Source organism: Papaver somniferum, chromosome 1 (genome assembly GCF_003573695.1).
Source record: "Papaver somniferum cultivar HN1 chromosome 1, ASM357369v1, whole genome shotgun sequence".
NCBI lineage: Eukaryota > Viridiplantae > Streptophyta > Magnoliopsida > Ranunculales > Papaveraceae > Papaver > Papaver somniferum.
Genome location: NC_039358.1, coordinates 2,384,117 through 2,412,100, shown reverse-complemented (window position 1 = coordinate 2,412,100; position 27,984 = coordinate 2,384,117). Strand labels below are relative to the sequence as shown.

Sequence of the window (27,984 nt, the reverse complement as noted above, 5' to 3'; positions counted from 1 at the left end):
AATCCAAATGTACTCGCAATAACACAGATAAATCACTTCCATTCATTCTTTATGAAAAACATTTGAAACTGCTCGTAGTTTTTCCAACTTACGGCATTGAGATGATAAAAACTAAGCGTAAATCTGGAAACAAAGTTCCAGTGCAGATATAGTTCAAGTTATTCCACATTCGGAACATAAATAAGCAGAAAACTTATCCTACAACAATGCAACTGTATAAGATTATATCGCCTGGATATAACTTATCAAGAAAACTACGAAGTAACCCTTTCTAACCAGTGTTCTGCATTCCTGCAGCTAAACCTTTCATGGTCAGGATGAGGGTGTCTTCAAGACCAGGAGCGTAGTCACTTGCCGGGTTCAGCTGCACCAGCTCCGCCGCAGGCTTGTTGGACTCCAATATATCCTTCAACATAATCTCCTTGGAAAGATGAGGCCTCAATTTCACATGGAAGCTTGGGTCTCTGATTCGCTTCAGTGTGTAGGCTTGACATACATTTAGGGCTGTGATGTATGAATCACGAAGTCTTAGTCTCTGCTTCAAGTGTGGGTCCCCTTCGAGAAGATCCTTGTGGTTGGCAATCTACAAAAATGGCAAATTAAAGATCATCTTCTATACATATAATGTAGTAATTTTGAGTGTCAATCAGTTGTTGGTCTGAATCGTTTGACAGTTGCAGATAGTTACAGTTTTGAGTTCAATTTGGATTTTTACCTGCAGGAGAAGACTCTTGGTTTCTTCGTAGTTGTTTCTCAATTTTTCTCCAAAAGACCAAAGATCTTCTGACACTAGAAGCTTGTCATACAAAGCAGCAATACCTGGGTCTCCCTTAGCGAACACCATTTCGACCAAATCGATGGTGACTCTGAAGAAAGGCCACTCATTGTACATCTCTTGTAGCATATTAAGGTTCCTCACATCTTTCTGAATAATATGTTTAAATGCTGCCCCAAAACCTAGCCACACTGGAAGATGGAACCTTGTCTGGGTCCATGCAAAGATCCATGGGATTGCACGGAGCGATTCAATACCTCCACTCGGCTTTCGCTTGGATGGGCGACTACCAATGTTCATCCGACCGTACTCCAACTCTGGAGTTGCCTGTATTCAAGAAAGGAAAAATAAGAAGGATTCGTCAGTGTCATTCAGAATGCCTCCTAAGCTCAGAAATTAACTGTCTCAGAGGTTGTAGAACACTTTTTTAAAAGCCTTTTTCAAATAATTTGTGCTCATACTGAAACATGTAACCGTTCACCAATAGATACTTACGCGACGGAAGTATTCAACAAATCGAGGTTCCTGGAAAACGATGGAACGGTATTCTTCTGTTGCAACAACAGCCATCTCGTCCATAAGAGTTCTCCATTCGGGCTTTGGAGAGATAGGAGGTTTCATCCCATGCTCAAGTGTAGCAGCTGTGAAACGCTGAAGTGTTCTGAAACACAAATGCTCTTCCCCAAATGACTGTTCAATGACTTCTCCCTGAACCGTAACACGAAGTGAACCATGGACTGTTTCTGGTGGTTGTGACAAAATAGCAAGATGGGTGGGCCCACCACCTCTTCCAACAGTCCCACCACGACCGTGGAACATTGTTAACTTAATTCCATATTCTTTGGCAACCTTTATAAGGTCTTCTTGAGCCTTATATAATTGCCAAGCTGCAGAGAAACGACCAGCATCCTTTCCGGAATCTGAGTAACCAATCATAACTTCTTGTTTCCCATCAATTCTGTTCCTGTACCAGTCAATTGAGAAAAGACGGGCCAAAGCAGCTGGAGCAGACTCTAAATCTGCAAGCTTCTCAAACAATGGCACAACCCTCAATGGTTGCTTCACGTGGCATTCACGTTGAAGGAGTTCGACAGCAAGAACATCTGACGGTGAAGTTGCCATTGAGATAACATAGGCACCAAAGTTATCTGCAGGAAGTTCTGCAAGGACATGGAAAGTGTTCAAAACATCGGCAACTTCTTCAGATTGAGGAAGATCAGGACCGAATAGGGGGCGCTTGCCACTGAGCTCCGATAATAGCCATTCTTGTCGGCGTTCCTCAGACCAGTCACGATAAGATCCAATACCTAGATGATTCGTGATGGCATCAAGAACATCAGTGTGCCTATCTGATTCTTGCCTTATGTCCACTCTAACAAGGGATAGACCAAAGGTAGAAACCTGACGCAAGAAATCGAGAAGGCTTCCATCAGCCACTGGTCTATCTCCACAAGCGCAAAGGGATCTGTAACAAAGCTCAAGAGGCTCCAAGAACTACAAAACAAAGCACAGAGAAAATCAGAAGACACAAAGAATTTCCAACAAAAGGATAAAATATCAAAATATTATATGCTGGTGGAACTTATACGCAGACTAGTGTTGCATACAGATAAACACAAGTTCGGAGTTCATACGCTATTCTGTTCAGACAATATAAAGAATAGGGATCAAAAACACACCTGTTCGATGTTAGTGTAGGTTGCTTCCTCAGGAATGTCAGAGATTGTATTTGTCAATAAATGGCGAGAACGCTCACGTGTCTGATATAGCTTATCCCTCACATCTCCAAGAACAACACGATAAGGTTCAGTTGGAGGAACTTGTTTCCAGAATTCTGCAACCAGAAAAGGTCAAGGATCCGTAAAGCTTTGTCAGACCCGGCTGAAAGTTTACATTCAAAGTAAAGGAACAATATCAAAGAAGCCAGCATGAGAGAGATACCAATGTAGTGTTTTGCATCTCTCCTTGAGTTCCTGTGAAGTTCCTCCGCTCGTGAACGAAGTTCATCAGTGCAACGCCACATGGACAACTGTAAAGAAAAAGGAAAAGCGATTAAGCAAACTGTAGCTGACTTAATGAAGCCTTCCTCACTGGTAAAAATAGAGGAAGCAAATGGAAAATAGGTTGGAGAGATTCGGTCTACCTCAAACATAAGCTCCTCTATCTGAGAGTAATACAAGTTTGCAGCCATCAATCTAGCCAGTAAGCATACATCTCTAGTAACCTCTGGGGTAACCCTTGGATTTCCTGCATTCAACATCAAACATTAAGATATCTGGTGTACAGTTTAGCGAACATATTTCTACTATAAAGCCAGATAAGGGCTCTATTTGAAGAAGACCAATATAAATATTTCATTATCATGAAATAAGGAGATACTAGGTGGCAGGAAGTGTGGGAAAGAAATTGAAGTAGTGGAAGAAAAATGCTACAAAGAGAACTATCTAACAAGGAGGTGACGTACCATCACGGTCTCCACCCATCCAGGAAGAAAACTGAATTAGAGGGGCATTGTAAGGAACACGCTCATTTATTCCAATATTCTTCAAAGCTGTATCGATTCTTCGTAGAAATTTGGGGACTCCCTTCCAGATAGTCTCATGGAAGTAGCTCATCCCAGCTCTCATCTCATCTTGTGGAGTTGGTGGAGTTCTGCGGATTTCGTCTGTGCGAAATGCAGCTTGAATCTGCACAGGAAACAAAAAGCTCACTTCAAAATCTGCAGGTTAAGGTAACATTCTGGTCTGTTATGTACTATCATCACATTTTGTCACTCTTTTGTTCAGGAGTTGCCTTTTCAAATCTATTCTCTTGCTCATGTTTGTTGATTCGTGAATTTTACATGGCATCAAACATTGTCCTTATTGTATTTAGATTTTGGTGAGAAAGAAAACGTCAAATGATTAATCTCAAACAATCAGATCCAAGTACCACGTGAAAGTGCTCAAGTGAAGTGGTGCTTTAATAAATCAAGAGTCGCACTAGGCTGCTTCATTCATATGCCAAATTTAACTAAGCCGTCCTAAAAGTATATATAATAAATACATACACACCTCTCTCTGAAGAGCTTCATCAAGCTCTTGCTTGTCATCAGGAGTGATGTCCTTAGCGTACAACTGGGCCAAACAATTGCGAATTCTGCAGAAGTGGAAATGAGAGAACTAGTAAGTAAACCAATAAAACAAGTGAGCTTCACCATGCTTTCAAAGGGAAAAGAATCTTTGACATAACAAAATGAGACAAATAACAACTAGATAGGGAAGTTAACCTTCCATGCTTCTGAAGCAATGATCTTCGGACGGACTGAGTAGGATGAGCAGTAAAGACAAGATCTATGGTCTGATTCTTTAAAGCATCAAAAACCTCTTCAGGAGACTTTTTGAGATCAACTACAAGTCTCTTAATAGTCTCTTCAAAGTCAGATTCAGTAGTTGCAGAGTTCTCATCAGCAAAAACTCCTTTCTTGAGCTTGTTCCGTCTCCGGTAAGCAATCTGAACCTCCTCAGCCAAATTGGCCAAGTTAAGCATGTGAGAGAACGATTTAGCAATAACAATAGAATCCCCAGGATCCAAACTTGTTAACACATTACCAAGCTCTTCAAGCTTTTTAGGATCTCGGTTTCCCTCGTACTCAGCTGATAACTCATAACACTCCATAACCTGAAAAACATGAATCCAGTCCAATTTTCGTTGTTTATACACAGAACATGATATCAAAACGAACAAACCAATTTGAAATTTCAAAATCGATGTATACAATTCCATTTGAAATTTTACTCTACAATAGGATCATCAGACGATTCAGACCTTTTATTAATGATATCAGAAAATCAGATCCAAAAAAATTAAACAAAATTGATGATCATTAATATCGAAAAAAATAAAAATAAAATGTAGTGTAAGTGGTAGAGTGATAGTATACTTACAGTTTCTCTGATATCATCGCCATGCAAATCCTGAAGAACATCCATGAACCGATCCAAAAGTAATGCATCGTATTCAATAAGTTTATCATCTTCTGATACTTTTCCAGGTGCTAATAATCTCAACTGGGCATCAATTGATGCCATTTTCTCCAGACTCCGAGCCATGGTTACAATCTCCCTCTCTCTCTCTGTTAAAATTCACTAGAGAGACTGGATTAAGATTTGGATTTGGATTATGAACCCTGTTTTTCTTAATTATGATCTTTGTGTCTTTGAATCGGAAAGAAGAAGAGGAGGAGAAGTTTTATGAAAAGAGCGATGTGATCCAGAAGCTATGTAACTGGGACCCCTATATATAATTGAACCAATCAAATAAAATAATAATAAAATCAGTTTGGGCAAATAATTTCGGTTTTATATTATTTTTATTTTATTTTAATTTATTATTGTAAAGTTTCTTCGCGTGGAAAGGGAAAATTTTCTAATATCATAATTTCATTATCTTTTTTCAGTTAAGTATTATTTTTATGCGAACTGTGTACTCCATAGTCTCTACTGCAAGAGACTACAGTAATTCAAGAAGAATATCCCATATTTACTCTCCCTAGATGCTTTTCTGGTGCAGTGATTATGAAAAATTTGGTGAAAAATCTTTTGGGTAGGTCTTCCGATTTGGTATTCACGGTATCCTGGTTTTTGTGTGAGATTAGCCTTATTCAAATAAAGTTTGTCAGTGTTTTTTTTTCGGATTTCTCTTTATAAATGTGACAACCTCACTGTTAGGGTTCTAAACCAAAACAATTATTAGAGAACACATACTAACTAAAATTCTAAGATAAAATCTTTTTTTATGGGGATTAGCCACCTCTGCTGTGAAGAAACAATAAAAAAACTGAGTTTTGTATTGATTGAATGTCTTTTACAAGCTCAGGGTTGAAGTACTTATAGCTAACCAGATTCGTTTAACAAGTAATACCAAATTTAAGAAACCAACTAAATAAGGAAACTAACTGAACTAAAATAGAGTTTAACTAAATAAGGGAAACTAGTCTTGTTTGAGGTGTTGGCACCGCAACATCCCTCCTTGCTCGAAAAATTGTTTGTCCTCAAGCATCAAAATCTGGAAAACGAAGTAATAGTTCGTCAGGATCTTCCCAAGTAGCCTCCTCAGTTGGATGATCCTTCCATTTGATTAACCATTTAGTACCTGCACGAGCTCCTTTTTTGAACACTTGACGTTCCAAAATTGTATCTGGTTCCCATTTGTCATATTCCATAGTAAAAGGAAAATTTGTATCGACCAAGATTGAAGAACCAAGTTTCCACTTCAACTGAGAAACATGAAACACTGGATGAATACGGCTTGTATTAGGTAAGTCCAACCTATAAGCAACATCTCCAATCTTCTCTAAAACACGAAATGGTCCATAAATTTAGGAGAAAGCTTAGAATAAGCCTGAGTAGCTACCGTGCTTTGTCTGTATGGTTGTAAACGAAGAAAAACCAAGTCATTCACTTCAAAATGTCGTTCAGTACGATGTGAGTCAGTATAATTCTTCATTCGTACTTGAGAAGCTTGCAAATGTGATTTCAAAAGCCGTAGAGTATGGTCTCTGGCTCGTAAGTTAGCATCAACAGCATTCACAGAAGTAGACCCTGGCAAATAAGAAGATATTGTTGGTGGTAGTCGACTATAAACTGCTTGGTATGGAGACATATGGATTGCAGAATGAAAGCTTGTGTTATACCACCATTCCGCCCAAGGAAACCACTTAGACTATTCACTAGGCTTATTTCCAGCAAAACATCTTAAGTAGCATTCTAAGGTTCTATTAGTAACCTCTGTTTGCCCATCAGATTGAGGGTGATAGGCAGAGCTACGACATAAATTAGCACTCTGCAAGGCAAAATAAGCTTCCCAAAAATTGCTCATAAAAATTGGATCACGATCACTGACAATACTTCTTGGCATACCATGTAGTCGTACAATTTCTTGTACAAATAATTCAGCAACAGAGCTAGCTGATTATGGATGCTTAAGGGCTATAAAATGTGCATATTTGGACAATCTATCTACAACCACAAGAATATAAGTTTTTCGGTTTGAAGGAGGAAATCCATCAACAAAATCCATAGAAATATCCAACCAAACATCAGCAGGTATTGGAAGGGGATTTAACAATCCTGATGGAGCTACTGCCTCAGATTTATTACGTTGGAAAACATCACAATGAGAAATAAAAGTTTTGACTGAATTCTTCATACCTTTCCAGTAGAAACTTTGTTGTAATCGTTTGTACGTACGTAGATAACCAGAATGACCACCTATCAGATTAGAATGAAACTCCTCCAACAACTTATTGCACCAAGTAGAAGATGAAGGAACCACCAAACGTCCTTTATAACGTAGTGTACCATCTGTATAAGAATAATGCAATTTGTAGCTGGGATTGTTGCTTAGCTGTTGAATCAAATTACTCAATTCTGCGTCACTATGGCATTCTTGAATGATGTCAGTAATACCAGAGAAAATTGGTGCAGAAAAAAGAAAAGCAGAACTTGAAATTCGTGACAGAGCATCAACAACAATATTTTCCTTACCTTGACGGAAAATGATCTCATAATTATATCCTAATAGTTTAGATAACCATTTTTTCTGCTCCATGGAAGATAATTTTTTATCTAGAAAATATTTCAGACTACGATGGTCTGTATATATTTTGAAATGTCTTCCAAGTAAATATGGTCGCCATTTTTGTACAGCTGAAACAATAGCAAGCATCTGTTTATCATAGATAAAGAGATTTAAATTCTTTCCAGATAAGGGTTTACTGTAATATGCAATTGACCCTTTAGATTGCATAAGAACAGCACCCAAACCATTGCTAGAGGCATCACATTCCAACACAAATTCTTTTGAAAAATCTGGAAGTATTAAGACTGGTGTTGTTGATAGAGCTTGTTGTAGTAACTTGAAAGCAGCTGTGGCTTTGTCATTCCAGACAAAAGCATCTTTCTTAAGCAACTGAGTTAATGGAGCACTAATAATACCAAAATTCTTCACAAACTTACGGTAATATCCATCTAAGCCCATAAAAAACCTCTTAATTCTTTTAACTGTAATAGGAATTTGCCAAGATGATATAGCTTGTATTTTGTGATTGTCAACCGAAACTCCTTCAGAAGAGATCACATGGCCGAGATATCCAATCGATTTATGTGCAAAACTACACTTTGATTCCTTTTGACAAAAAGTTTACGAGTACGTAAAAGTTCAAACACTATAGATAAATTGTTTGAGATGATCCTCAAAACTTTTACTATAAATTAAAATATCATCAAAGAAAACAATCACGAACCTGCGCAAAAAGGGCCTGAAGATATGATTCATGAAACTCTGAAAAGTATCTGGTGCATTTGAAAGGCCAAAAGGAATAACAAGAAACTCATAATGACCATCATGAGTGCAAAATGACGTCTTGGGAATGTCTATTTTATGTACTCTCAGTTGATGATAACCATAGCGAAAATCCAACTTAGAAAATATCAATGCATCATGTAATTCATCCAACAATTCATCCACCATAGGAATTGGAAATCTATCCTTAATGGTTATCTTATTCAAAGCACGATAATCAATTCACATCTCCATGAGCCATCTTTTTCATGTACCATTAAGATAGGAGAAGAATAAGGGCTGGAGCTAGGTCGAATAAAACCAACTTTCTATAATTCAGAAACAATCTTCTCAATTTCATCTTTTCGAAAATATGGGTAGCGATAAGGTCGAACATTAACAGGAGAAGAACCAGGTATTAATGGAATATGGTGATCATGCATAAGTTCAGGAGGAAGTGTAGTTGGAATGTTGAAAATATCAGCATACTTTGTGAGCAATTGTTGAATACCAGGTGGCAAAACTGGAGTAGCATTAACTTCTGTGGTGACTGTAGATAACTGAAGAAAAAGACCATAAGTCTCTCTGCATACGCTGCATAGGAATTGAGTCCATAATGATTATCGATGATGAGTTGTCTCCGAATAAGGTAATATATTTCTCATTAAATCTGAACTGCATGGTTAACTTAGCGAAATCCCATACGATAGGTCCCAAAGTACAGAGGCATTGAATACCCAAAACCGCATCACAACCACCGATATCCAAAATATGAAAATCAACCTTAAAAATATAATTTTGCAGCTTAACTGGTATGTTGAATCAAGAACCCTTAGTTTGTGATTGACCACCATCACCAACTGTAACACTGAGAGACGAATTCTTAGACTTAATGAAATAACCACACTGCTTAGCAAGAGTTGGGTGATAGACACATTTTTGTGTCTGATATAATCTCAATTATATATATTGTTAGTGCTCGATTTTATATTTATTTTGGTTTTTTTTGTCTTTGTAGGTGTTTTTGGAAAAATAAGATTTTGCGGAGAAATTGGCTCGAAAAGTGTTTTTTTGCGTTCATGGGAGGACATTCGCTATTCGGACTCTCACTTTGGATAAGGGGTAACCTAATTACTAAGGGGCATCCCATTTCTAGGCAACTACTATTTGCACCCCATCAGTGGTTAGGAGGAGACCACCTTTCTTCACAAATTCAAAAACTAAATTTTGCGGGAAAATCGTGCTCACATCTGCATGACTTTGCTGGAACGGAGTTGGAGAAATTTAAGGAGATTCAATTTCGTATTTCGTATGGGATGGATTCTAAGGGCGTAAACAGGACTGGTATGTGGTTCAGATTCGATTAAATTGGAGTGCTTAATTAGGTCTCGTGAAAACAGAATAATAGGATCTATAGTCGGGTTCTGTTGAGTGGCGTGGAGGAGTTACGTGAAGTATTAAGAGTGTATCGATGGCAAGGGTCCTATTCTACCGTCAGGAACGAGTTTGGTAAGAGTTTTTACAGCTCAGCAGACGTGCAGAAGAGAAATAGAAGGAAATATCTTCGAGTTGGGTAAAACAGGAAGTTAGCATATTTTCGGGTATTCATGTTCATTAAAGGGAAGGTACGTGTGAAGTTAAGAGAGGATATATTCTCGAGAGATTTTACTCTCTGTTTTAAAGAGTTTTAACCAAATAAGAGAGGCGTGAAAGTGAGGAAAGCAGCAGGAAGTTACGGAACTTGGGAGAGAAGAAAAAGGAAGATATTCTCGGGATTCATATGACTTGTGGTGTATAAATAAGAGGAGAATATCACAGAGGAGGATTGTCGAGTAGTTTGGGGCCTTTACGTATTTTAATGGAAGCTCTGGTGCGAAGAAATCACACTGCAGAGAAAGTTGCAGCAACAGGAGGAAGAAGACGAAGCTGAAGAACATTGGACAGACGAAGACAGTCGCAGAATCCGTGGCCTTTTCTTTCAAAATTCAATCACTTTGTAACAATTTCTGTAACAATTATTCAGAGTTCGCAACAGTTCTGTGTTAGGGTACTCTGTAACAGTGGTTTGTAATAATTATATCTGTTACAAACACGTTGTTTTATACCTTCTCTTCTTTTTAATCAACTTTTGAGCAACAAACATGTATTTTGAGCAAGTGATGAATATGAGGATCTAAACCCCATTGCTGAGGCGATAGAGGAAGCTATTTTTCCAACAAAAAGTGGTATATTCTTATTTATTTATTTATTTATTGCAATTATTTTTATGATTGTTTTGCCTTGATTGAAAATTGTTTGAATGATTCTTGTTAAGCAATTGTTATTTCTTTTGATAGAGCATGCTTGGACCTAGGTTTTTGATGTTCTATGCTTCAAATTTACACCTGTTATTTTGAGAATCTACTTGTTGCAATAGTTTAGAATCAAATTGAACGAAAAAATTGCATGAATATGAATATTGGATTAAATCACTTTGAATTTGGAAAATAGTGGAATCTTAGCCTTAGTGTTTCTTTTAGTATTGATATCATCTTTGATTGAGTTTGCTATAATTTTTAGTGAGTTTTCTATTTTAATATTAGGATTTAAGTCTAATTAATATCCTTCACAAGTCTGAGAATCGAACCACTTTTACCACTATCTACAAATCACATCATTAGGTGAATAAAATTATGAGTAGCACCTGAATCAACTAAGATTGTAAGTGGTCGAGATTTTGTATGTCCTGAGATGCGCATCGTATTGGGAAAAGTAGAACCCATCAATGCGTTATAATAAATAACAACATTGTCATCGATCTGTGCAACCGTGTCTTCAGGATTATCATGAATAATTTCTTCCTCAGAAAGTTGAGTGACAGAATCATCACTAATGTTTGGAGCAACATCTAGAAGTAATAATCTTGGTTTAACACACAAATGGCTAGGGTTATAGTAATCATCACAATTAAAACAAAGACCTTTGTCTCGTTTTTATTTTTGTTCTTCCGACGTTAACCTCTTGGCTCCAGGAGGCAATGTAGTTTTTCTAATCCGTGTGTTTGAATTAGTTGATGGTTTGAACTGAGGTTAGCGAAAAGATGGCTTAGATAAAGAAAAAGCTGCAAGGATAGTATCTTCTTATTGTATAACTTTCTTAAAAGCATCAGATAGAGTTTTTGGTTCAAATAAACTCATACACGTACCAATATCAACACGTTAGGCAGCAATAAATATATCCACCAAATATTGAGTAGGAAGATCATTGACAAAATTAAGCAGTTTTTCAAACTCAGAAATTAATGCTCGAACCGTACCTGTTTGAGTTAGATTTGTTAAGGCTATATGAGGGTTCACAAATTTGTGATCTGCAAATATACTACGTAATAAAATACAGAATTCTTCCCAAGTCGATGTAGGTAGAGATTGTTTAGTCCAACGATACCACGAGTTGGCATCACCCTTGAGATGAGCAGCATCTATGGGAACTTTAAAATCTTGTATTATCCCATGCAAACTGAAATACTGGTCAGCTTGAAAAATCCAACCATCAGGATCAACGCCGTCAAAAGTTGGGAATTTGAGATTGATTGTACCAGCACGAATAGTGGGTATAGTTTCAGCTCCACCATTACCTCCATTACCCCCATCACCAGTATTATGGCCATTAGTACGTTGGTGATTACCAGTATCATCAGGTCTGCGTGTATTAAAATCATCAGCAATAGCTTCTTTCATAGCAACAGCTAACGCAGTGGACAACGATGTTGTTAAAGCTGTAGATAAATATGTGGTTAAAGAAGAGATATCCTCCTTACAATTTGCCCTAACAACTCCTTCATTAATCTCAGCTTTCTGAATGTCATCTATACGTTGTTTTGCTAAACCCTCTACCAACTCTTTAATCTGATCCTTCAAACCCTTAACTTCCTCTGTTAACTCCAAAACCGTCATGATATAGAAAAAAATTGCTAAAAAATTATGATTAGAACAAACCTGCTCTGTACCAGATATTAGGGTTCTAAACCAAAACAATTGTTAGAGAACACAAACTAACTAGAACCCTAAGATAAAATCCTTTTTTATGGGGATTAGCCACCTCTGCTGTGAAGAAACAATAAAAGAACTGAGTTTTGTATTGATGGAATGTATTTTACAAGCTGTGGGCTGAAGTATTTATAGCTAACAAGATTAGTTTAACAAGTAATACCAAATTTAAGAAACCAACTAAATAAGGAAACTAACTGAGCTAAAATAGAGTTTAACTAAATAAGGGAAACTAGTCTTGTTGAGGTTTTGCTACCACAACACGCACAAAAGTAAAATCTCTTTACCACGCCGCATAATGGCGGGGAATGACCGGTCGTTATTTATTTAACCAAGCAAATGCATGTGTTAATTTTCAAGATTGATGATTTCTTCGTCAGAGACGGCTGGTGGTATGAGTTTTACTCATAATATTAAAAGTTATGGGCTTATAAAATCTTCAACTTTAGTAAATCTTTATTCATTACCTGAAAGAGAAAAACGTGGTATTGATTCATCTATTATATTACTAGATAATTCGTTTGATGAAAGTATCGACCAATGTGAAATTGTGTTGATGGAAAGACTTGATTTTTAAAAGTTCAAGGTTGCAGATACTAGATACTGAGAAAATTTTCAGTAATCAAGGTTCATGTTAGATTTAATAACATAGAAGTTATGAGTGTGTGTAAATGTTGTTTTGCAAGACATGAGAATCCTATGAGTTATGTATATGTCAAGTGCCCGTGTGAGCGAATCCAGTTTGTGAGAAGTCGAGTACATAAACTCAGCACTGTCTTGTAATCTTCTTATTCTTTCTAATCAATTCATTTGAATACCAAAACCGTAAGCAATGTAGTCGACACGGGGTTGTGTTAATATGGTATCATCGAGGGGGAAGCCTCACGGGTCGATCCTTGGCGATTTCTTGAAATTTCATCACCACCACCACCACCAATAATCTCATCTTCTGCTGCTTCTGATCTAGTTTTTCTGAAGATTCATAGAGGTTTTGGTAGAAACTAGGGTTTTCGCTTTGATATATACCTGCTATGTCAACAATCTGAATCAAGCGTGATTCTCAGATCTGAAATTTGGTTTTTCTAGTCTGTGCTCTTGGCGATTCTGGAATTCAATTGGTTTACTTCAATTTGGATTTCGATTGGTTCTTCTTCCTCAATCTCAACTGGTAAATCGAATCTGTGTTGGTAATCTCCATTTTTATCTCTTGAGTACTTCAAATATGATTTCATGTATTCAGTTTCTACATCATATCTCAATAACATTCAATTACTTCTTCATAAATTATTTCTTCACTATAACTAGTGTCATCTAATTTCTTAATAAAGATTTATTGTTCTTGATTTCTGGACTATTTGAGTCCGTTGACAACTTAGAGTTGTTCAACTCAATAGATTTAGTAAAAGTTTGTGATCGCGTGGGTGAATTTTTTTCTGCAAACTTACCTTGTGCTTTAATCACATCATATTCATATTTCCTGACTCAATTCTTACTTCAAGACAGTCCTCACTTGCATCATGTTGAAAATCTTGCATGGTTTCACTAGTGGAGCTGAGAGTGCAGAGTGTGTTGAAAATCTTGTGTGGTTTTCACTAGTGGAGCTGAGAGTTCAGAGTGGAATTTTGGATTTGGTTTGGTACTGATTTAGAGGTTGAAGTTCTTTTATTGAATCTTCATTCAATTGTGAATGCGGCATGTGATCCTTTATCTTGTACTTTCTTGTTTGCTATTTTGAGTGAATGAATAATACAAGGTACAACTGAGATCATGTAGTGACTACTTCATTAGAATAAATGGAAAGCTTGAATAAGTGACTCTTTGATACTTGTTGTTGGATAGATGTGTTGATTATTGCAGCTGACGATGGTAATTCGAGTTGGTGCTTTTAAACATTGTTGTGTTGGTACAGTTGAGAGCGGGATATTCATCATAAGAGGTTCTTCATAATATTTTCTGCTGGATGCAGTGCTACTAATAATGTTCTCTTATGATGATACTAGTGTTATGTGTGTGCTTCATGCTATACTTCGGTCTCAAGTTCTTTGCTAATATATGTGGTGCTGGATTCGTGTTAGAGTACAACCTATGGAAGATTGTTCAATAAGTTTCTTCAGCTATTATGTGAATTGAAAGAGATAGGTCCAGCTGAGTAGGACGATTCCTTGTATTGTTGTTGTGACTAACCAAGTGTATGCTGGTGAATGTTTCAATATTCAATAGGATACTGTTTGAATTGGTCCAAAGTCTATTGTTTACAACAATATCTCAACTTATGGAGTGTTTGGTTAATTTCCTTTGTATGCTCTTGGTGCTTGGCGTTGCAGACATATAAGATTTTAAAATTGCAGGGATATTTGATGTTGGTTTATGCAAGAGCGACTAGCTGGTGCAGTGGGGAATGTTGAATGCCTATTTTTGCATCACATATGTTGGTTGTTTTGGCTTTGCTTTTATCTCAATGAGCTACCAAATGCAACTGTTTCTACTTCTATTACCTCTCTTATGTATTTTGGATGATCCGACCTGAAATACTATCATTGTTTGATTTGACCTGCAACCCTTATTTGCTACTATGAGTGTGTGTAATGTTGGTGTCCAATCGCAAGTTGTCTAGCCCACTTGAGATTAAGGGAGGGTAATAACATAGAGGGTGTGAGCAAGGTAGTCAATATCGGTTGTACAGGTCGATACTAAAGGTTTTTATATGATATCGGAAAAAACCTTTACGATATTGAAAATATCAGCGATACGAAGGAGAAACGATAAAATTGCGTGTATCGTCTTGTACAGACCGATATATTGGTTTCACTTATACACTGATAATATAGGTTTCTCTTGTACACTAATGTATTTTGTCTTTTGGTTATGATTTCTTGAACTTTTAGTTCAAGAAAGTAACTCCACTTATTTTAGTAACTTCATATATGACTATGGTGGATGTAATTAATGTAAATGTGATGTTGATGGGATAACAAGCATTCAGTGCCTGGTTTCATTGTTGATAGTATAAGGCTCTAATCAACCACCTCTTATTTTGTAAGGTTGAAGTATGTTTACTACAATTATTATTTTCTATTATGGTTATATCAATATTCTTTTTTATTTGATAAATAATAAATATTTTAAAAAATCCTAATGATGTATCGCCTATAAAATAGATATTATCATTTGTATAGGTATATAGGACTCGACCGATACGATATTAACTACCTTGGTTGTGAGTGTGTGTAACGTTGGTGTGCAAGACATGAGAGTCATTGGATTTATGTATGTATCGAGTGCCCGTGTGAGCGAATCCAGTTTGTGAGAAGTCGTGTACATAAAAACTCACCATTTTCCTATAATCTTCTTAATCTTTCTAATCAATTCATTTGAATACCAACACAGTAAGCAATGTAGACATAGGGTTCAGCTGTGTTACAAAGATTATTCTAATTAGTAAGGTTTTTTCACTGTTGAGCTTGGTAATGAAATTGATAGGAATTTTTTAAAATCTGAATCATGGGAAATTGAGGAACAATTTGTTTCGATTAAAAAATTGGGAACGTAGTTTTCTTTCAAATAATGAAAGAGGGTCTACTTCTAGCAATTGGAAAACACGTTGGTCATCCACTTAAAGAAAATGAGGATACTTTGAAATGTTAGTATGGTTATTATGCACGTGTCCTTATTGAAATAGATTTTGGTGAATATGTCGGGGAGAAAATTTGTATCAAAACAAAGTTTGGTGGATTTTAATTACCATATAATTGAAATACCTAAAATTCTTATATTTTATAGTCTTTATAAGATAGGGGTATTTCTAGTCTCGGAACGCAGGGCAACAAAAGCAGTACAGGTTGCCCAATAAGATACTAGTGCGGCAATAAATTGGAAAAGGAATAAAAATTAAGAAACAAATGAGGTATCATCTTTTGACATGGTTCATGTTAGGCTTCATCGATGTCCAACATCTAAGATTCCAAGGGAAAACGTGGCCTTTTCCCCCAAATCCAACAAGCGCCCAATGGTTTCTTTGGGTCTGATATATATATGGAATCAACACAGGGATGCTAAACAGTTTAGCGTCGCAGAAATTTCTTAAACGCCAGATGGTTAGGCGTCTAGGCGAATATTCTTTCGAAGATGCGGAGAGACGCCTAACCAAAAATGCCCAAATGAATCATGTTTACATATATGAAATTACAACTATTAATCATATCAAATTACATATGAATATCAAGTTCATAAATCAAGTATCATCAACATAATAATCAATCAAGTTCCATAACAAATTTGTTTCCTAATTAAACCCTAAATTCATGTTACAAAGTTTCAATTCAATCAACATCTTCAATTGAAACCTTAAACTGTTATATATATATATATATAACATCACATTTAACTCAATCAAATCAATCAAAACCTAAATCTGAATTAAATCGAAAGTTCTTCTCATATCGTGATTAAGTTTGTTGATAATAAAGGACGAAAATACCATCAGTAGAACCTCAACAACAACAAGATTAAAATTAACCTTTAAGACTTTGGATGAAAAACAACAACAAGATTAAAATTAACCTTTAAGACTTTGGGTGAAAAACACACTCAATCCCCACCAATCTCGTCATGCAAAATCATTTTTTCGCTTGAAAAAGAAAAAGAAATAAAAAAAAATGAAGAGTTGTTCTTCTGTTGCGAGTTTTGATCTAATACTGAGACGACCATTGATTAGGCGTCCGATGCCAAACCATTTGGCGTTTTGACTATATTTACTAGGTCAAACGCCAACTGGTTTGGCGTCAAAGGGATATTTCATAAGATTCCTAATGGTTTGGCGTCTGACAGTCTCTGGTTTGGCGTTTTTTTTATTAATCTTGTATTCCAGTAGGGATTGAACATTGAACTTAGATAACGTGTAGGCGTGGAAAATTATTGAATATTGGAGATCCATAAGAGTAAGCCTTGTGAAATATGTACTCATAATGCTGCATTGATCCTTCATCATCTAATTTTCAAAATGGTATTTGGACTACAAAAAGGGAAACTTTTCCTAAATGTTTTATTGATCCAAACAAGATTTCAACTGTAAGTTTCAATGAAATGGATTTCGGGGTTGACTTTTCCTTCTCTGAAGAAAGGTCATCAAGATATAGTTGGCGATCTTGTGGAAAACTCATGATGGCTTAAGCATATAGGATGACGTGTCTGGAAGTTGCTTATATTTTGAAGCAACAATCCTGGTAAGAAATTCTCTCTTTTGCTTCGCAAATGGCTTACTATTAGCTATTAGAATTTTTATTTATTTATTTTTTATCTGTTTTTTTTTCTTTCTTTTTTTGCTTTTGCTCGGTCGGGTCTTTTGCATTCCTTTAATTATTTTTTCACGTATATGACTTGTATATTTTTTTATCTAATTATGTTTTCCGATAAAAAATCCAAACAAAAAAGCCAAGACATATGTTAATTTAACGCCCATAATGTGCACAAAATTGGATTAGACTTAGGACGGTAAATGTACATCTTCTAATATATTATAGAAAACAATCCATCCATTTATTTTATTAAATTTGAGGTATTTGTATAATTTTTATTTACTTTTTTTAATTTCCTTTATTAAACTACATATGAATTCGTATTTACCAAGATAATTTTAGTCTCTAATGAAAACTGAAAAGAATATTATTCGATTTCAGAAGACGAAGATATATCTTTTAATTCATGATATTTTAAAAATAACCTCAACCGATAGATCTCATTTTTGGTTCATATATAATAATAACAGTAAACAATTCAACACAAGACCGCAAAAAGATTCTTAACTTCCACGCACTAAGTGCTAATTAAGTTCCATTATGAAGTCACTTTTCATTCTTCAAGGATATTTTTTTAAGAAAAAAAGAGAGGTGAAACAATGATACTCCTTTTAGACTAGACCTATACCAGTGGGCAAGCTGGCTCTAAGGCCACAAATCATTAAGTTCAGTCCCTGCTGATCGAACCATTACTTTAAGGTGACTCTGTCCCTCTTTCTTACGATACAACTCATTCCGTCTTTATAAAATCCCTTTCTGACCCTGGAGCATTTGGGGATCTCAATAACACTAAATCCTTAGCTTTTTCCATAGTATTTTTCATTTTTTGTTTTAAATTCTTGATTATTTTCGTGAGCTAGTAATACCCCCCACCTAAGCTTTTAAGCATGGAGATATATCGAGTAAGATCATAATTGTTTAACAAGGAGTTCAGCCGATCCAACTTTTTTTGATTGAGGGATCCAATGAAGGAGGATGCTTCTTTTTTTGTTTACGAAAAGTCATCTTGAAATATCAAACAAGTGAACGATTAACTACAGTTTTTTTCTTCAAAATTTTATATATATTTTCTTGGTCAAGTTTTTATAGAATACACTTAAAAAGGTAATCTACAACAAGGTTTTAATAACAGGTTTAAAAACGAGCCACTAGTTATGATTGTTGTCGTTTTTTAATAAAAAGTAATTGTTTTAATGGTTTATATGGAAAACGTTTAGAATAGAAATTGTGGATGAACAATTACCACGGTTTTCAATTGCACTAAAAAAAGGTCAAGAAAAACAATCAACATTAAATATTTAACGACATTATATAGGTGTTTACATACGATACATAACCGTAGTCGCTAATATAAACATTAACACATTTTTTTAGGTCAATTCAACTTCCTATAAAGGCTTTGTAGAAATTTATGTTTTTAACCATATGCTAGCACTCGGTATGTGAATTCTAACTAGTGTTTTTAACCATATTCTCTATATTTGTAGTTAAAAATCTTGACAAGTCAAACATTAAAATTTATTGGTGCCAGAATACTATTTGTGCTTGAGCGAGGAAATAAAATCACATTTAGTAGAGATTATTGATCTTACAACCATTTTTTGCGGGTTTTTAATAAGAAAGACCGTGATGAAAGTGAAAATATTTATTATGTTGCGAAATTGTTATCTTGCAATTTTGTCATGTTATCAAAAACAAAGAGACTATCACACATTCTTCATTAGCTTCGACATGTTCTTAAAGAAGATGAATTATACTTTGACGTGAGGATTGGGTGCATTGATATGTGTACCCGTTGGTGTCTGAAAGTGCAAAAGAATTTAATATTACACGGGGTACTTCGAGCAACGGTCAACAAACTTGTTATGAAGATAAGTGTGATCATATGTTTTTGTGGGTATTCATATAAAATGTGTGGTTCCATATGTTTCTAGGACTTCCTTAATTGATATGGTACCGATTTGCAAAAAAAAAAAAGACTCATGAAGCTTTATTAAAGGCTAAGGACCATGTCATTGAGGCTTTGGTGGTTGATGAATCAACCATAAGAATGAAGGAGGTGAGTCAAGTTATAGGAAAGCTATATATGTTTTTCTTTCATCCGTATGATTCTTTTAGAGGAAATGGTTCAGAAGATGTTTCTCTGAATGCTTTGGCAAAAGAGATTGTGTGTATGACTCTAAACTGATTTGGCAGGAGATATGAGATAGTTTACTTCTAAGTATTTGATGTTTTTACTGGTAGATATAATGAAGTTTCCTTTAGATCTCAAGACCCACTTTAGATATTATTATTATACGTAAACCAATTTCTTCTTAAGCATAAGGTACTGTATAACTTTTACTTTCAATATATGGTTTATGAATGAATAATATGTATATCACAAATTACGGAAATACGTTGTGTCCAAATTTGGAAGTGGGTAGCTGGTTGAGATATCCATTTCAAGGTACTGATATTCATAGTTTTTTTTATCGGGAATGTTCGTCTAGATTTTAAGTAGGTCCCTTTTAAGTATATGAATTTGTTAAACGGATCATCCGGTTTTGTTTGTGTCAACACCGACCTAAAAGCTAAGTATGAAAATTGGGGAAGTGGAAAGGTTTGGGTAAGTGGGGAAGTGGAAAGGTTTTTTTTTTTTTTTTTTTTTTTTGCGCACCGGGATGAGATATATTTTGTAAACATAAGTACTCGAGAAACATCCGAGTGCTCAGGTTCCAAAACCTCGTCTATAAATAATGCAAGCATCTAAAACCTTTATTGTTTTTAGTTGATCGGAATACATATTAGGATATGATGAAGCGCAAATTTCATTTGAGATGTATGTATTACAAACTTTGATGCTCGAGAACATCGTCATACTTCGATACAAGTGTTAAGGTATCCTGAAACTAATTGGAAAAGCATTAGTGTTAATCATTCCCAATATCTGGAACCCAATCACATTTTGTTTTAGAAGTCACACTTATGTTTTCACGGAAACCCCTAAGTAATATTTTGACTTTTCTTTATCTTAGTTGTTAATCTTGTTAATAGTTGAGAAAGCCAGCCAAGCTTTTATCCTTGCTTTAATGAATCCGTTAGTCTTTATTAAATTTAAAGTATTTGTATAATTTTTAGTTACTTTTATGTATTTCCTTGAACCACATGTAAGTCTTATTTACCAAGCAAATTTTAGACTGCAAAGAAAAGTACTATTCAATTTGCCGAAGAGGAAATACAAAATATATCTTTTACTTTCACGAAGCTTCAAAAATATCCCAATTTGTTGGTCTAGGTAGTGGTTCATAATAATAGTAAATGAGTCAATTAAATTTCCGAAAAGGGTATGTTGACATTTTTCGTGCGTCAAAAGGAAAAAACAAAAAACTAGTTAAATTTCACACGGCGAGTGCCAATTTTGTTTCACTAAGAAAATTTACTTTCACTCTTCAAGGGTATTTTTTCAATAGAGAAAAAGAATGAGACGTAAAACAATAATGTTCTTTTTATGGAAAGTCACCTTGAAATGTCAAAAAAATAGACAATTAACAATATTTTTTTTTCGAACTTTTATATGTCGAACCTTTTTTTTTTTGTCAGGGTTTTATATTTTTGTCGTCTTACCGAGTATTTTTGTCGAAATTTAACAAGGAAACACACTTAGAATAATAGTCAAGAGCAAGGTATTAATAACAGGGTTAAAATACAACTTACTACTTATAATTGTTATCGTTTTTCTCAGAAAAGGTAGTCGTTTTATTAGCTTATATAAGAAAAGTTGATAGCGAAGATTTTGACCGAACAACCACAAATGTTTTAATAACATTATATACCATGGTCAAGAAAATAATAAAAATACTGTATTTAACGATACTATATGAGTGTTTAGGTCATGATACATTATCTTATTCGGTAAAACACATGTTAGCACGCTTTTTAGGGTTTTCAAACTTCTGATTATGAGGACCCGCTTATCTCATAATAAAATATGTCAATCACATTAACCTAATCTATTCGAGCTAGTATGCCTCCGTAATACATTATAGATGTTGATGGAACGGTTTCTAATACTGCCGGAACCAGTTGATTATTGTTACCAAACTCATTAACAAATATATTATATGAAGTGTACTGAGTACTGGAATATGTAACTATCTTTTTTGGTGTTAAAGTTCCAAAATATAATTAGTCATGGATGGTCTGTGAGTATATTAAAAGAATACATACATATGGAGAATACAAATAATTTGCAATACGTTGGGCAAAAATTCATCGAGAAGTAAATAGTTTACTGTGAAAACAATGCGCCACAGTAATACATGGACTTTTTATATTTTGAAGCATGAACTTTATAAATTAATTAGAGGTCTATTATACGAGGGTAAATGATACCCAGAGGTTCATCTACATTTGGAATGGTATGCCATAAATATAAAGTAGCAAGACAGAGAAGCAGTCTTCGGATCAAAGTTGCTTCGGGAGGAGATGTTGGTGTCGAAGGTCGGAAGGCCTTCGTTCAATGCTTTCCACAAGAAAAGTTGTACTTTTGATGGATACGACAAAGTCCATAAGAGCGTATTTGATGGTAGAGGTATTGACGCGCTTGATTGAAGATACTAGTCATGCAATTGCGTCCATATGTTGAGGTGTACTTCCCAAACATTAACTGTCGATCTCCTTGATGGTTCCACGCCAAAACACTCACCTTGTAATACATGGATTTCATAGTTAATTTAAAACCATTTTCTCATAAAATCACGAAATAAATTTTGAAATTCTCCGTTTAAATAAAATGTCGAGAAAATTGAAGTGTCATTATTTTGGGGTCTTTTAGTTGGCTGTTTTAATAGCATATGTGACATCTTATAAACTTAAATCTGAACTATGACAATAATCTTTCGAACTTCGTGAGAGGTGTTTTTTTTTGTGCAAAATGTATCCCCGAATAACAAGCTAGCCTTATGATAGATATTGAGCTGTAAAAACTTAAAATAAGTATGGAAGATCAAGTTTTGCGATTCCTCATTTTTCAAGCTAGTGTAATCTTCCAAGATTTCGTGAAAGGTATCTTGAAATCTGACCTAAAGATTAAGTTTGGTTGACACTGATTATAATTCTCTTGAGGCTTAATGATATAATTTTGAAATGCTTAATAACTCGAGCTTTTTCATGACAGTCGATTTTGTAGTTTAAGATGGGACGTTAGTCTCTTTAAAATCCATTCTTACTTTTCACCATTGTACTTGCTTTTCCATGATCAATTCCTAAATGATGATATGGCAACCATAAAACATTAAAATTGAATTTCAATTATCAAAAATTCCAATCACAATCACGAATATAAGAAAGTAAAAAACGATTCCTATCATCTGTCCAATTACATATCTAAACAAACAGACATAAAGGCCTCACAAAGAACTCTATTATTCGGGCTTAAAAAGGGTGGGTTTTGGGGGATTTATGGTGTCATGAAATAACAACCCATAGGACCCCTTATCTATCATTTTTTGTAATGTCTAATCTACCTTAATTTGATTAGTGCTAATTAAATTGATTAAGCTAACTAATCATTCTTAATGAACCGATTAGAATAATCAAAACATTAATCTTTTGCAAATAAAAACTTGATTTTTTTAATTTTGAAGAAGCAAAAATGGTGATTTTGGTGAATTTTTTTTGAAAAAATTTGAAGAAAAATGACGAAATCCTTCATCACAAAACTCAAGATAACCTTATAATCAACTCCCAACATCAATTTAATCAATCCAAATCCGTCAAAAATCAGAGGTTATTCTGGAATTTTTGGTAATTATGGGTAAATGTGTCGACGCGGCCGGAATTAGATAAAAGGGTGGAGATATTAGGAACTCCCAGCCGTGAACACATAAACGGATGGGACTTTATGAAATTCTGGCCGTTATTCTTCCCAATATAACCTGAGTCTGAATTAGGCTGGGTATACATAAATTTCCCGTCCGTAATCTGATTTGAAAGTTGAGAATTTTTTTGATTCAACATGAATTCTTAATAAGATTGAGAATTACTAATACATTCATTAACTAAACCACAATAAAACTCATGATATGCTTAATATATCCCCATTACAAAGTTGGTTTTAATAACATCCCTTCCGATGTATCAAGAAATCTTTGATGATGGTCATTTGAGCTTCGAAGTTGAAATTATAACCTTTCCATTTTCTCCATTCCTTGTTAACTTGAGCTATGAATTCTTCATCATTCTCACCTCTAAGTCGAAGTTGCTTGCACATACGAAGTAAATCCATATACTCTTCCACTTTTTTGCGTATGTTTGAGAATCGAAGATACAATTCAATCCCATCGTGGTTGTTAGTGTTTCCTGTTTCACTACAAATTTTCAAAAATCTTTTTCCAATAAGATTGACTTGGTTCACCACCATTTCTTAGTTCTTCTCCCTTCTTTGAATAGCATAGCACAAAATTTTGGCAAAGAGATAAGTCTTCATCCAAAGTAAAGTCGGGTTTATCCTTTGAGTACATTGCATTGAGTTTGTATGAGTTTTAGTAGAGATTATTAGTGTAGAAGGTGTGATTTTGATTTGGAATGGGTGGTTATATGGAGATGGAGTTATTTCAAGTTTAAATAAGTGGTTGAAAAGCTAGAACCTTCTATAGATCAGTTTTCAAACGGATCTATTTTTCAAAATTTTAAAAACTAGCCGATTTGAAGCGGTACAAATGGTATTACGGCTAGGAAATAGCAAGGTAGACCAAGCCGTAATTCTGTATAACCTGCATAGATTGTGTTCTATCAGAGTTACGGTTAGGATTTCAGTCCGTAAATATGATTTATTACTATCTGTCAGAATAACGGCTGGGATTCCTGTCCGTGGAAGCATTTATACCCCGAATATGTAGCCGTAACCAAGAGCCTTTTTTTTTGGGTTTACCAGAGTACTATACGGATAGGAAAGTCCCAACCGTAAAAAAACACGGATGGGTTTCCAAACCGTTGCTACGATAACGACTAGGAAATAGTTAGGTCGACCAAGACGTAAATACATTTACGGTTTCAAGTCCTAACCGTGATCACGTTATACGGCCTGGATATCTAGCCGTAAACATGACTCATTATTTTCAAGGGAGTTCAGACCAAACAACGGCTAGGTTTTTCCCAACCGTGAACCCACTATGGACGGGTTTCCAAACTGTTGTTCGCTTTACAACAATTATAGGAATTTTCGGCTAGGTTTTGTGAAGCTTCGACCTAGACGAAAGTGACCCAAAAATTTAATTATGTTGCTTTTTTTTTTCTCATTTTTCTTAGATTATACACATTGAAAGACTAACATTAATTCATAAATGCAAATTTATAAAAGTTCAACCATCCAAATCCTTAACCAAACAACGAAAATAGTAAAATGTAAAAGGCTTAGATAACAAAAAATCCATGAAGTAAAATACTAAAAAGCGAGTAGATAGTCATTCACTTGATTCCTCATCCAAAGAATCTTGCAAAAACTCATCCAAATCGTACGCTTTGTCCTGTTCAACAACTTGTTCTACAACTCTAGCCTTTTTACCTCCTTTTCCCTAGCCAGCTTGAGTTGGAGTCTTTTTACCTCCACCACGTCCACCTCGAGCACTTGTTCCACCTCGAGCAGCACTTGTTCCACCTCGAGCAACAATTGTTCCAGCACGACCTCCTTTTTCACCTCGACCACGTCCACCTAGAGCACTTGTTCCACCTCGAGCACTTGTTCTCGCACGACCTCCTTTTTCACCTCGACCGCCTTTTCCTTGCTTTGATTGAGCTTGCTCACGGGAGGGAGTATCCGAGTCGTCGCTAGAAGAAGGAGACCTAGCCCTATTACTTCTCCTTGATTGGTCATCTTCATAAGCATATAAACCTGCTTTCTCAGGGATTATTATGCCTTGGAATCGATTCTGAAGTAATCTTTGTTCAGGGATCGTTAACTCCTCACCTGAATTAATCATACGGGTCATGTTCTTGACCACCCAGTTAACTCGTTCAACCTAACTTTTCATATAAAATACACTTATTCATAGCTAATCAACAAAACAAAAACATTTATAAACATAATTAGTTGTATACGTACCACCATCTTATCCCATTCATTTTCTTCATTTATCTCTTCCGCTGATTTTGAACTCTCTTTCTCCGCCTTCTTCAAATATCTCTGCTCCCCCGGATCCATATTTTCCACGTAAGGATGAGACCACTCTTGATACCATCCTATGTAATTAGCATCCGCTTCGGAAGTCCCATGAGGAGCTTGAAGCATTCCTCTACTCATTTGGTTTGCTTGTTGGGAACGAGCATTCCAATCATCGATCGATGATGCTGAACTTGTCCTTAAACACGGAATTATCTACGCTCAGTGGAACAAGATTCTAGTGGTACAATTTTCTGGACAATACCAATTTGGCGGAGCGTTCTACGAGGATCCAAAATGACGAACCCGGTTGAATGAAAAAAAGGTCACATATAGGTCGTCACATTAGAAAATACTTTATTACCAACTTCCTCATCTCCATCCTCATCAAGTTTCAAGTATGGATCAAAGTCCACATCATCAATTGTCAAAGCATCCAATTTTCTCCTCATTTCGACCATTTCATTCTCTTTAGCCTTGTGTTGGGTCCCTCCAAAGGGGTATCTTCCTCCTGTAGGTTTCTCTAGAGGCCATTTTGTATCCATAGTAGGCCTCAAGGATTTAAAATGGTCGTAAACCCATGACTACGAAACAAAAAATAATCAATCATACATACAAACCAATATATAACAGTAAATAAACCAACATTTGTTATATTAACACAAAACGATACTTGGATAAGAGCAACATATCCCGTAATTTGTGTTATGTTCCACCTAGAAGCTTTGCAAAGACTGTCCATCACACTAGCAAGGAGGGCGGTTCCCTACGAGTACGTATGTACCTCGTTTGTTTCCAGATCGAGACTGAGAGTCTTCAACCACTGCAAATAACAAGCATTTACCCTATTTCCTGAGAAATCGGGAAAAAAGACGGTCCCAAGAGCGTGCAACAAGTAAGCTATAGCCGTACCTCTAGGTCATTCTACGTCCATCACGATCTCTCCATTTTTGGTCTTACGGTCAGAATCCTCAAACTTCTCTCTCAGACAAACCAGGTTAATATTCCTTGACACATTAACTGTGTCATGACGCTCACCCGGTTTTTTAAATTCCGTTTTAGCTCTGGGCGCGACTCCATAACCTATCTCAAACTCTTCTTTCGCTTGATCTTTGATCTATCCAAGACAATGTTTAGCCAAGACATAAAGATCATCATAAGATAGAGAATTGTTGAAACCCCCATGCACATCCTTTCCTTCCAAAGCAAGACCGGTGATTTCCTTTGCATCATCTGGAGTCATAGTCATCTCACCGAATGGGAGTAGGAAAGTCATGGTTTCGGGCCAGAATCTTTCTCTAAAATTACAAACTGTCACAACATCATATGAAATCTGCAGCGCCTCGATTCCAGACCATAACCCCGAAGCTTTTACCAAAGCTACCACATCTGGATGCTCACCCTCCAACGGCCAAAACTTTGGTTGTTGGTGCTTTAGTTTACGAACTGTTTATTGGAAACTACAAATAATATAAAATTATGGTTATTACAATTAAATATCCATAATAAAATTAAAATAACATATATTAAGTTTGATTTATTACCTTTGTTGCACAAACTCTAGCATCCCATAATGACTGGTAACCAATCATGACGGAACGATCTCTTGGCGCACCCCCAAGGTCTCTCATTCTTCTTAGGAGGTAAAAACACCATATCATCAATGATTTATCTTGCAGTATCTTTTGGTGGATACTTATTGGTAGGCTTTGGGATATGTATAAAATAAGAGCAAAGACAGCCTACAGTGATACCTGCAAGTGCACATGGTCAGTTGTAGCAATGTATGTGAAAGAACAGGGTCATTCCACAGGGACAAGGTGAGTGAGTTGAAGCTTTCCTACTTTCCTAAGCTAAGATTATCCTAAGCAGTAAACTAAGTGGCAGTGATAGTGACAGTGGAGTTAAACAAAGGCAGTGAGCCTAAGGCAGAGAAGCTAAGCAGTAAATGCACTAGGGGATTTGAATTCACCTTATGGCCTAGCTAGGCAGCATCAATCTAGTTTATGCTCTTGTCCCTAATGGACCAAGGTGGAGGCTCATGCCTTCCTATAATCCAGGGCATACATAGATAGAGAGTTAATTAACTAAGCTCACTAGCATCACCCCTAGCATTGAGTGTCTTCTTACAGCACACTCAATCATAGGTGATGTTTGATCCCTAAGATTCATGACTTCCCTACTTTAGTTAAATGTGGATGGTTAAGTCCCTAAATTCTCTAGTTCACCCCTAGCATTGAGTGTCTTCTTACAGCACACTCAATCACAGGTGACTTCAATCACCAAGAACACTAACATCCTAATTCAGTTAAACCTACAAGAGTGTTCACTAAGATTTTGCTACCCAACAAGGTCTTCAGGCTTCATCCAAGCCCTAGCAAGAGTAATTAGAACATATTGACAGTAATTGTAAACATGATAAACATA

General features: G+C 35.7%; 1 protein-coding gene across 1 annotated transcript; it reads right to left on the bottom strand.

Annotated features, from left to right (window-relative positions):
* Positions 1 to 10: 10 nt before the first annotated feature.
* On the bottom strand, positions 11 to 5,034 carry LOC113277292 (phosphoenolpyruvate carboxylase 2-like). Its single transcript, XM_026526424.1, has 10 exons — positions 4,702 to 5,034; positions 4,044 to 4,435; positions 3,829 to 3,913; positions 3,240 to 3,462; positions 2,919 to 3,022; positions 2,717 to 2,804; positions 2,455 to 2,609; positions 1,271 to 2,269; positions 716 to 1,102; positions 11 to 583 (listed from the first exon to the last, which is right to left on the bottom strand). The coding sequence occupies exons 1-10, from the start codon at positions 4,864 to 4,866 to the stop codon at positions 272 to 274; spliced, it is 2,910 nt and encodes a 969-aa protein (XP_026382209.1). The 5' UTR covers positions 4,867 to 5,034; the 3' UTR covers positions 11 to 271.
* Positions 5,035 to 27,984: the final 22,950 nt, after the last annotated feature.

What these genes read in the sequence shown, in the direction of transcription:
- LOC113277292 (XM_026526424.1), bottom strand. Translation starts at nt 4,866, where the DNA reads ATGGCTCGGAGTCTGGAGAAAATGGCATCAATTGATGCCCAGTTGAGA. An exon ending in GCGATGATATCAGAGAAACT is followed by an intron (nt 4,436 to 4,701) that starts GTAAGTATACTA and finishes CATGTTTTTCAG; the next exon opens with GTTATGGAGTGTTATGAGTT. An exon ending in AGATGCAAAACACTACATTG is followed by an intron (nt 2,610 to 2,716) that starts GTATCTCTCTCA and finishes TTCTGGTTGCAG; the next exon opens with AATTCTGGAAACAAGTTCCT.